Source organism: Pelobates fuscus, chromosome 9, assembly GCF_036172605.1.
Source record: "Pelobates fuscus isolate aPelFus1 chromosome 9, aPelFus1.pri, whole genome shotgun sequence".
Classification (NCBI taxonomy): Eukaryota; Metazoa; Chordata; class Amphibia; order Anura; family Pelobatidae; genus Pelobates; species Pelobates fuscus.
The window spans coordinates 149857633-149869736 of NC_086325.1; the positions used below are offsets into that span (position 1 = coordinate 149857633).

The 12104-nt window shown below is 45.5% G+C and overlaps 1 protein-coding gene across 3 annotated transcripts in view; it reads right to left on the reverse strand.

Moving 5' to 3' along the window:
• FGD1 (FYVE, RhoGEF and PH domain containing 1) overlaps positions 1–12104 on the reverse strand; it is a 133325-nt gene that overhangs the window by 23848 nt on the left and 97373 nt on the right. For all 3 annotated transcript variants that reach the window (XM_063432732.1, XM_063432733.1, XM_063432735.1), the window contains exons 2-4: positions 10899–11090; positions 9466–9646; positions 1800–2256 (exon numbers count right to left, since the gene is read on the reverse strand). In XM_063432732.1, coding sequence (XP_063288802.1) covers positions 1800–2256; positions 9466–9646; positions 10899–11090 — 830 coding nt within the window. The remainder of the gene's footprint in view (positions 1–1799; positions 2257–9465; positions 9647–10898; positions 11091–12104) is intronic.

The following is a 12104-nucleotide window of genomic DNA, read 5'->3' on the forward strand; positions in this document are numbered from 1 at the left end:
AGGAACATTTTATTTACGATGGATGATTCCGGTAAAATAATTCACAGGTTATGCAATAATTCACAGGTTATGCCCCGGGGGACCAGTTACTATCCTATATGTAGGCTGATTAAGAGCTCTTGGTAAATATCACATCCATGTGTTATCACTGTGGTCCTTTTGTGTGGGTGTTTTTAAGGGTAATATGTCATGTTGTATCACGTATCTGAATACTGAATAGGGGAACCGTGACTCGTCTGGAAATTCCATCACTGGATAAAACACTAGCTTGTGTTAAGGAGGACAGTCTAGGCACCATAACCACTTTGTTTCATTGAAGTGGCTATGGTGCCTGAAGTTCCCCTAAATGATGGTCCCCTGATGACCAGAGCCCAGCCACTGTCTGAAGCCTATCACATCTGCCCATATTCCCTGTGGGGACCAGTCTGAGTACAGCTGCAGACCAGCATTCAGTGTGAAATCATTTGAAAAAGGTCCCATTAACCTTTACATGTGATTCGCCATTTTATTAATAGGATTATGAAATATTTAGCAATTGACATCATGATCCAGTCCAGTCCTGGCACAGGCAAGGCACACATTATATCACAGAAGAAGAGTCGGAAATCATGTATCGTTTTCTTTCTCTCTCTCTCTCTATGCTGACTGATATGTAGAAAAGACAGAGTTTATTGATTAACAGGGAGCCAAGATAAAGGCTTTATGTCTCAGAATATAGTCAAAGGGACACTGTAGGCACCCAGACCACTTCAGCTCATTGAAGCACATTGAAGTGGTATGAGTGCTGTGTCCCAGGTCCCTTAACCCTGCAAAGCTAATTATTGCAGTTTCTTACCTGCTAGGACTAACTCCACCTCTAGTGGGTGTCTACCAGACAGACACTATGGCAACTTTTGGTCGCCTAACTAATACTCAACGTCCTCACACTATGCATGGGGACGTCCAGGTCACCCAAAACCCCATAAGAAAGCATTAGACCCCTTTACGTCTCCCCCGCCAGCGTGCATCAGCAGGGGAGGAACAGAGGCAGAGCTCAAACCCGGGTAAGTCACAGAAGGGGTTTTTTCCTTCTGCACAACAAGAGGAGGCCACCAATTAGGGGGCACTATAGGGAGCTATAACTTTGTTTTTATGGCACAACCTAAATCAGGGATAGGCAACCTTCGGCACTCCAGATGTTGTGGACTACATCCCCCATAATGCTCTTACCCCCATACTGCTGTCAGAGCATCATGGGAGGTGTAGTCCAAAACATCTGGAGTGCCGAAGGTTGCCTATGCCTGTGATAACAAACAAAAACCGGAGCAGGTAACGTCACCTTAAACAGAAGCTGGGCAGCGGAATTGCTACACATATCACTGCTATCACTTTCTGTGACATTTACGCTATTCCTGGCACTTTCAGGCTGTTTTTTATACAGAATTTACTGCCGACACAAACTCTGATATTATGTGTGATGTTCCTCTAGAGGACCGGAAGATGAACTCTAAAAGACATCAGGATTTTTTCTCATTTACTCCGGAGGAAGTGTGGATATTTCATTGTGTGTAATAAATGATGTTTTATTTAACTTTGGCTGCCTTTGTTTGCACTCCCAATGGACAATCAGTGTGCAAACTGCCAGATGTATTTTATATTTTACATAGTTTTTTTTCTTCTAGATTAAAAGTAGGATCTGATATCATCCAGGATCTCTTCTACTACGTCCTACTACATGCTCTGTTGACCTTAGGAACTATTTTGTGTTTTCTGTACTTATTATTTAATTGTCTACATAATGCAGGGAGTACTGTGGATACCTCGCATGGGTCCAGCCTTTCAGGAGGTATTTCTCCTTCGTCTGCACTGCCATCTTCCATATCGCTGTCTCCCTCGGAGTCACGGCCAGAGCAACGTTGGGTCAAGGTGTTAGTAGGCTCTACTTCCTCTCGACCACCTTCTTCTACCTCTCCAAGAAAACACATTTCCTCGCTTGTGGATGGAGAACTGATGCTGTCAATGCCGCTATCTCTATTTGCCAGTTTCCCCCCAGGATCCTGCTCCCCAATTTCTTCAGTATCTCCCCCACCAAGGCCGATCCGACGTCTTCTCTCCAGGCTGCCCTGTGATCCCTCCGGCTCCAGCAGATCAAGAAGTTTGTGCCCCAGTTCACCCATACTGTACCCTGGACGCAGCGAGGGGGCACTGTCCAGGTCAGATTGGGTGTCAGACACGTGGCTTGAGCCAGTTTGTTCAGCGGGAAGAATGAGAGGCTCCCTATAAAATAAAATACAAACAGCAGGTCAGAGGCTAATGATGTACTTAGCTAAATGGAGAGAGGGTAATAAATGCAGAGACATGTAATGTAATACTTTAAAAGTCTGGGACACAACCTTGTATAATGTTACAGTGTAACCCCTTCCTTGCAAACACCCCCTTGTAAGCTATTCCTGCAGAGCATTTCTGTATCAGATGTTTTCTGCAGAGCATCCCTAAATACACTCTTGTCTCACTCTTCATCTTTCCAGCCTTGTGCATAAGAGTTTTTCTGGGAAGCTCCCACCCTACCTGAGTAGAATGCTCTCCCCGGCTGTTCCCACCTCCTATAACCTCCGATTAAGTACTAGCACGATATTTAGCATACCGCAATACAAAAATAAAGTGGAATAACCTCAGGGATACAGTCAAATCTTCATTCATCTTAACATCTTTTAAGAGATCTATGGCAATATACCTCAGCACAGAATGCACCTATCATGGTTGAATATATTTATTACCTGTTATGTATTAAATTTATATATATTTATAGTTTGTATATTGTATTTTTGTAATATTGTATCCTATTGTAATCATGCAATGTTTTGTGGACCCAGGACATACTTGAAAATGAGAGAAATCTCAATGTATCTATCCTGGTAAAATATTTTATAAATAAATAAATAAATACGTTCTGGGCAGAGCGTCCCTGAATCACCTTTCCCTGTTGAAAACACTCCAATTAATTCTCCGCAGGGCACCCATTTAGCCCTCTCTTTGTAGAGCATTTCTGTGTCATGTAACCCATTTCCTGCAGAGCATTCTAGTTCCCCATTTCCTGCAGAGCACCTTTGTGTCAGTCCTTCCCTGCAGAGTATTACTAAATAAAACATGAATCGCCGCTACCCTGCAGAGCATCCAAGATACCCATTTACCTATAGCGACTTCCCGTGTCATCTCCTTTAATGCAGAGCAAAATTTCCTGCGGAGAATCCCTGCACAGTAGACCCTTCTATAGGACGCTAACATAGATAGTACCCAAAGAGCCTCCCAATGAGCTGGACTAGTATTTCACTTAGCCAGGGTATGGCGATCAAGAGGCTTTTTATGGCTGGCTGAGGGTGATAATGGAAGTGGCCAAACGGATTAAGGCAACAAGATAGATATCCAATCATAATAAACCAAAAATATAAAATTCTGTGGCATGTAAGACTAGAATCTAGTCATTTCTATCACTCCTGTCTGGGCACAGCATTGTAAGGACCAGCATTTACACAGGTTATTAAACAGCCATAAACCCCTTGCCTGCCAGAGTCATGCACACAGAGCGTATATTGCTTTCCTGCTACAGCATGAAAGTTCTACATCACTAGGAATTACAGCTTAACACTTCCGCTCCAAGAGAAAACTACATTCCAAGCTATGCTGTCAGATCCTTACCTCAAAGACCGTCCATGTAACCCTTTCTTTACCAGAGTGAGGAACAGCACAGCTAAGCAAACCTATCTCTGATTAAAAAAACAACAACATAGCACCTCTGTGTTCTTTGCTGAAGTCCTGCTCAGGATAGTGGTATTAATTCCTGCCACACGTTTAACCCATTCCTGTCAAAATACTATACAGCAGAGCTATAAAACCCCCTGCCTAAATACTGCATGTAACCCCTTCCCTATCAGAAAACGGCACAGCACAGCCATGTAACCCCTTCCCTACAAGAACACTGCACAGCCCTGCAATGTAACCCCTTCCCTGTCAGAATATGGAAAAGCACAGCCATGTAACCCCTTCCCTGTCAGAATCCGACACAGCACAGCCATGTAACCCCTTCCCTGTCAGAATATGGCAAAGCACAGCCATGTAACCCCTTCCCTGTCAGAATACGACACAGCACAGCCATGTAACCCCTTCCCTGTCAGAAAACGGCACAGCACAGCCATGTAACTCCTTCCCTACAAGAATACTGCACAGCACAGCCATGTAACCCCTTCCCTGTCAGAATACGTCACAGCACAGCCATGTAACCCTTCCCTGTCAGAATACGGCACAGCACAGCCATGTAACCCCTTCCCTGTCAGAATACGGCACAGCACAGCCATGTAACCCCTTCCCTGTCAGAAAACGGCACAGCACAGCCATGTAACCCCTTCCCTGTCAGAAAACGGCACAGCACAGCCATGTAACCCCTTCCCTGTCAGAAAACGGCACAGCACAGCCATGTAACTCCTTCCCTACAAGAATACTGCACAGCACAGCCATGTAACCCCTTCCCTGTCAGAATACGTCACAGCACAGCCATGTAACTCCTTCCCTGTCAGAATATGTCACAGCACAGCCATGTAACCCCTTCCCTGTCAGAATACGGCACAGCACAGCCATGTAACCCCTTCCCTGTCAGAATACGGCACAGCACAGCCATGTAACCCCTTCCCTGTCAGAATACGGCACAGCACAGCCATGTAACCCCTTCCCTACAAGAATACTGCACAGCACAGCCATGTAACCCCTTCCATGTCAGAATATGGCACAGCACAGCCATGTAACCCCTTCCCTACAAGAATACTGCACAGCACAGCCATGTAACCCCTTCCCTGTCAGAATACGTCACAGCACAGCCATGTAACCCTTTCCCTGTCAGAATACAGCACAGCACAGCCATGTAACCCCTTCCCTACAAGGATACTACACAGCACAGCCATGTAACGAACAGCCATGTAACCCCTTCCCTGTCAGAATACGGCACAGCACAGCCATGTAACCCCTTCCCTGTCAGAATACGGCACAGCACAGCCATGTAACCCCTTCCCTGTCAGAATACGGCACAGCACAGCCATGTAACCCCTTCCCTGTCAGAATACGGTACAGCACAGCCATGTAGCCCCTTCCCTACAAGAATGCTGCACAGCACAGCCATGTAACCCCTTCCCTGTCAGAATACGGCACAGCACAGCCATGTAACCCCTTCCCTGTCAGAATACGGCACAGCACAGCCATGTAACCCCTTCCCTACATGAATACTGCACAGCACAGCCATGTAACCCCCTTCCCTGTCAGAATACGTCATGGCACAGCCATGTAACCCTTCCCTGTCAGAATACGGCACAGCACAGCCATGTAACCCCTTCCCTGTCAGAATACGGCACAGCACAGCCATGTAACCCTTCCCTGTCAGAATACAGCACAGCCATGTAACCCCTTCCCTGTCAGAATATGGCACAGCACAGCCATGTAACCACTTTCCTGTCAGAATACGGCACAGCACAGCCATGTAACCACTTTCCTGTCAGAATACGGCACAGCACAGCCATGTAACCCTTTCCCTGTCAGAATATGGCACAGCCATGTAACCCCTTCCCTGGCAGAATACGGCACAGCACAGCCATGTAACCCCTTCCCTGTCAGAATACGGCACAGCACAGCCATGTAACCCTTCCCTGTCAGAATACGGCACAGCACAGCCATGTAACCCTTCCCTGTCAGAATACAGCACAGCCATGTAACCCCTTCCCTGTCAGAATATGGCACAGCACAGCCATGTAACCACTTTCCTGTCAGAATACGGCACAGCACAGCCATGTAACCCTTTCCCTGTCAGAATATGGCACAGCCATGTAACCCCTTCCCTGTCAGAATACGGCACAGCACAGCCATGTAACCCCTTCCCTGGCAGAATACGGCACAGCACAGCCATGTAACCCCTTCCCTGTCAGAATATGTCACAGCACAGCCATGTAACCCCTTCCCTGTCAGAATACGGCACTGCACAGCCATGTATCCCTTCCCTGTCAGAATACGTCACAGCACAGCCATGTAACCCCTTCCCTGTCAGAATACGGCACTGCACAGCCATGTAACCCCTTCCCTGTCAGAATATGTCACAGCACAGCCATGTAACCCCTTCCCTGTCAGAATACGGCACTGCACAGCCATGTAACCCTTCCCTGTCAGAATACGGCACAGCACAGCCATGTAAATGTTTCCCTGTCATAATACAGCACAGCCATGTAACCCCTTCCCTGTCAGAATACGGCACAGCACAGCCATGTAAACGTTTCCCTGTCATAATACAGCACAGCACAGCCATGTAACCCCTTCCCTGTCAAAATACGGCACAGCACAGCCATGTAACCCCTTCCCTGTCAGAATACGGCACAGCACAGCCATGTAACCCCTTCCCTGTCAGAATACGGCACTGCACAGCCATGTAAACGTTTCCCTGTCATAATACAGCACAGCACAGCCATGTAACCTTTTCCCTGTCAGAATACGGCACAGCACAGCCATGTAACCCCTTCCCTGTCAGAATACGGATGTGCCCAGTCAGGAAACCTCAGCTACAGAGTGAATACAGCCCTCATGCAGCCACATAACCCTGTCCATCCCAGAATATTACACGGCCTAGCCATAAAATCTGTTCACTGAGTGAAAACTGCCCACATACAGAAACGTAACCCTTTGCTTTCCAGTATATGGTACAGCACGGACATAAAACACCTTTACTGAGTGAATGCTGCCCACACACAGCTATGTAACCCTTTCCTTTCCATAATTCTGCACAGTCCAGCCATGACCCCCCTTTTCCTTAACACATATTGCCCACACACAACATATTTCTGGAAAAATAATATCCAAACCAGTAACCTATTATCTGCCAGATTACTGTACATAACTCCTTCACTGGCCACACAGAGCCATGCAATCCATCACTGCTGTAATATTGCCCAAATCAACTGTGTAACCCCTTCCTGACTGAATACTCTCCAACCCAAACAGACGACCTCCCAACCAATTAACAACTTCATACCAGAATATGGCCAAGCCATGAAATCCTTCCCAGGCAGAATATTGAACGGCCCAGCTGTGTAATCCCCTGACTGCAGGAATACTGCCCACACAAAGCCGTCCATCCTCCTTTCATGCCAGAATACTGCCCAACCCAGCCATGTAACCACTACTGCCAGAGTACTTCCTATCACAGCTGTGGAACCGCTTCCTGACAGAGTACCGTCCTGTGTAACCCCTTCCTGACAGAGTACAGTACTATGTAACCCCTTCCTGATAGAGTATAGTTCTTTGTAACCCCATCCTGACAGTCTATAGTCCTGTGTAACCCCTTCCTGACAGAGTATAGTTCTGTGTAACCCCTTCCTGACAGAATATAGTCCTGTGTAACCCCTTCCTGACAGAATATAGTCCTGTGTAACCCCTTCCTGACAGAGTATAGTCCTGTGTAACCCCTTCCTGACAGAATATAGTCCTGACAGACTATAGTCCTGTGTAACCCCTTCCTGACAGAGTCCTGTCCTGTGTAACCCTTCCTGACAGAATATAGTCCTGTGTAACCCCTTCCTGACAGAGTATAGTCCTGTGTAACCCCTTCCTGACAGAATATAGTCCTGTATAACCCCTTCCTGACAGAGTATAGTCCTGTGTAACCCCTTCCTGACAGAATATAGTCCTGTGTAACCCCTTCCTGACAGAGTACAGTCCTGTGTAACCCCTTCCTGACTGTCCAGCCCCAGTGTAACCCCTTCCTGACAGAGTACCGTCCTGTGTAACCCCTTCCAGAAAGAGTACAGTCCTGTGTAACCCATTCCTGACAGAGTACTGTCCAGCCTAAGTGTAACCCCTTCCTGACAGAGTACCGTCCTGTGTAACCCCTTCCTGACAGAGTACTGTCCTGTGTAACCCCTCCCTGACAGACTATAGTCCTGTGTAACCCCTTCCTGACAGAGTCCTGTCCTGTGTAACCCCTTCCTGACAGAGTATAGTCCAGCCCAAGTGTAACCCCTTCTGACAGAATTCCTTCCTGTCCAGTCATGTAAATCCTTCTTGTTGGAACACTGCTCGGCCTGGCCATGCATCCCGTTCCTGAAAAGATTCTGCCCACCCATGTACCGCTTCCTTGCCAGGTGTTTGCACAGCAAAAAAGATTAACTCTTTTCCTGCCAGGATACTGTCAAGCCCCACCAAGCAATCCCTTGGTGTGAGAATACTGCCCAGCTGTGTATCCCATTCCTGTCTGAATACTTTCTTACCATATAACCCCTTCATTCCAACTAGAGTAATTCCTATATGTGTGACTGCCAGAACAGAACCTAGCCACACTTCTCGTCCGAAAACTGCCCAGCACTACAACTACCGAGCAACCGCTTTCTGACTAGCAAAACACAGCCCACATTTGTTGTGTAACCCCTTCTGTGCCATAATACTGCCTGTTCAGCCCCTGTCTGCCAGAATACTGCCTAGTCATGTAACACCTTCCCTGACAAAATGGTGCCTAACCTAGTGACCAATTTCTTCCAGAATGTAGCCTTCAAAGTAACCCCTTCTCTAACAGAATTCCACTAGTACCACTATGTAATGCTTCTCTGACAAATCATCAAACAAGACAGCCAAGTAACCCTGTCCCTGCCAAAATAATACACATGCCCATCCTGGCCATACATATTTGTGTTAACCAAACCCAGCAGTTTAACCCCTTCCTCAAAGAATACGGGAAAGCGTGCCAACCTTTACCATGGGGGGGGGGGCGCAGAATACTGCCCAGCACACCATCCATGCAAAAATACCATACAGCCATTACTGTCACGCTTCTCCTGCAAGAATACCATAAAGTCATGCAATCCAATCCTGTCAGCATAATGCCCAACTAAACAGAGTAACTCCTACCAGTCAGGATACCACCCAGGCATGGCCAGTCACTATACTGCTGCAGAACCTTCTCATTGTGTAACCCTTTCCTTGCCAGAAGACTGCTGTAACATGTAACCATTTCCTTGCCAGAGTACCGTCTCACTATGCCAGAAGACTGCCCTACTGTGTCGCAGTTTTCTTGCCAGAACATTATTCAACCGTGAAGCCCCTTTGCAACCAGAATACTGTGCCGCCCAGCCTTAACACTTTCCCTGCAATAAGCCTTGCAATCCAAAATACTGCTCAACCCTGTCACCTGTTCTCATCCAGAATAAATCCAGAATGAATTGTGCAAACTATTCCTGTGCAATTACCTCCCATCCCAGCTATGTAATGCCTTCCTGCCAGAATAGTACCTGGTCTTATATCCTCTTTTTAGCCAGAATACTGCCTAGCAAAACCACGTGGCCCTGCAGTCTTCTAGCAGAAAAACACCCAGCTGTCGACCCCTTTGCGCCAGTATATTGCGCAGCGTGTAAGCACATTTATAAAACTCCTTCCTGCGCTTAAAGTTTGAATGCACCGTCAGTGACGTACCTCTCAAATTTCTCGATCAGGGAGGTGACAGCAGAAGGGGTTCCATCCTTGTTGTCCGGCCGTGGCAGGAACACCCGTGAAAGTCTGGGGTCGGCAGGCAGTGGACGCGAAGGAGGTGGAGGGATATGACCAGGTGGACGAGGCCTTCTCACGCTCTGCAGATGTGGGGGCTTAGGAGGAACTGGAAAAGAAAAAAATATATCCATGTACTAAGTATTACATTATATGTAACCTAGATATACATTCTTAACCAGGAGCTCATTGGGTTTTAAACATGTTTATTTTATGTTACTTTTTTATTTTTGAGTATATGTACATATTGTAACAATATTTAAAGGGACACTATAGGAACCCAAACAACTTTAGCATAATGAAGCAGCTTTGATGTATAGATCATGCCCCTCACTACACAATCCATTTAGGAGTTAAATCACTATGTTTATGCACACCACACTTCCCTGCATGCAAATTACACAACCTTCATAAACACTTCCTGTAAAAAGAGATATAATGTTTAAACTTCCTTTATTGCATAATCTGCCTAAATTTAGAATATCTTATCTTCTGATCTGTTAATGGCCTTCAAGACCCTGTAGGGGACTCCTACGTGTGATTAGAGTTCAAACCTCTGGGTTTCAGAGGCCCTCAACCCCTCTGTTCCTGTGCGTCCAACTTGTCTGGTTACAATTACGAGTTTCTAAGTCCACCCATTGTACAGCGCTGTGGAATTTGTTGGTGCTATATACATAATAATAATAATAATTTACAGAACAGGAGATGCAAACTTCTAAAGTAAGTTAATTTCTGATTTCATGCAGGCTGTGTGAGTCACAGCCAGGGGAGGTCGGTGTGGCTAGACCTGTATGGACAGAAACAAAAGTGATTTAACTCCTAAATAGCAGCAAATTGAGCAGAGAGAAAGCAGGGGCATGATCAATACACCCAAACCGCTTCATTAAGCTAAAGTTATTTTGATGCCTATTGTATCCCTTTTTTAAATAGATTTTAACATTACCATGCAGCACAGATGTCTATAACAATATGACTACCGTCCTGAAACGCAGCACCTTTGATTGTTGTCGGGTGATTTTGGTCTAGCACACACATCTTTTCCCTAATCTGCAAAACAAATCTACCAAGACTTTATCTTGCAGCAATTTGGAAACACATTAAGAAATGTAAACGGAACAATCCCAAGGTTCCAGATGGACTAATGATGGTTTACAAGTAACTGGAGGAATGACACAGTGTGGACCAAATAATGCGTGTCAAACAGCCTTACGAGAACTCTGTATTAACTGGTAAAGGAAAGAGCAGTGATACACAGTTAGTTAGAGTGTCAAAGTGTAAAAATGTAAACCAGGCCTCCCATAGGTCTAGTTCTTTAAAGGAAAACCCATCACATATAAATATAGTGTGAAGATTGTATTTACCTTCTGGCTTGATGCTGTTGCTACGTTTAGGAGCTGCTGGTTTGGGGCTGGTGGGGACAGGAAGACTTCCGTTGCAGTCAGGAGAGGTCCCAGGGTCCGATCGGAGTCGCTGGGGCTTGTCTGGGTGTGCAGAGATGTGTGCGGGCTCCAAAGAGAGGCTTTTAACAAGTGGCTGAGCCCTCTGCTGGGGACCTAGACACAAAGAAAGGAGGCAAGTATCTTAATAGTAATATTTAAAAAAAAAAAAAGAAAAAACAGGTATTGGAAGCAATTTCTTTGCCATGAATCGAAGCAGGACATTGTGATCAGCTCACAAAATGAAAACAATATAATACTTTTCACAACATATACTATTCATGATGATCATGCTAAAGGTCAATACATTATTTCACCCATTATCAGAGTAGTATATTCAGCATCAGTACTGGAGGAGTCAACTGTGTGTGCCTGGGTGTGAAGGGGTTACATTGTGTCACATCTATAAATCATTTTAAGTGAAAATGTTAAAGTGAAACATTCAAAACAGACTTATGACAGGCTTTGGCAAGAAGAAATTGCTTGCTACTAAATGGTAAGAAAGGGGTAGCAGGGCAATGATTAGCGGGGCTTAACGGTAAATTAGCAGAAATAATTCATGTAGATCTAACAATATATGCACAAATATCGCTGATGTTCACTAGGAACATTGTACTCTTAACTGGTATAGGCGTTACTATACAAATATTGGGGGGATGAGGTGGTGACTAGGGCAGCTAAATCCTAAATCACTGGTCAAGAAGGCCGTGAAGAGTTTGACGGTGTGGTTGACCTTAGGTCTTGAGTTTAAGATCTGTGAAAATCAAGTAGACCCCTCACTCCCCCCAACCGGGTAAACTGATCCAGGAAGTTATTGATCAAAGAGAAAATCACACCTCATAATGAATGCAGCATGCAGGGCAACGAGTTTAAATGTGCTGAATAATTTCATTAGCTTCATTAAAAAGGGGGGGGGGGAGTTAACTTGATGAATAGAACAAATCGATAAGATAGAATACCACGTATACATTATAAAAGTGAACGATAGAACAAAACACGTGAATCGAAAAATATTTCATGATTTCTGATCGGCTATATTGGAGTACTGCATGGACACGGAGATCTGTGCGCTACATGCACGAAAACAAACCATTTGTTTGTACTTATTCTTTGTTTACAAACAGACATTTT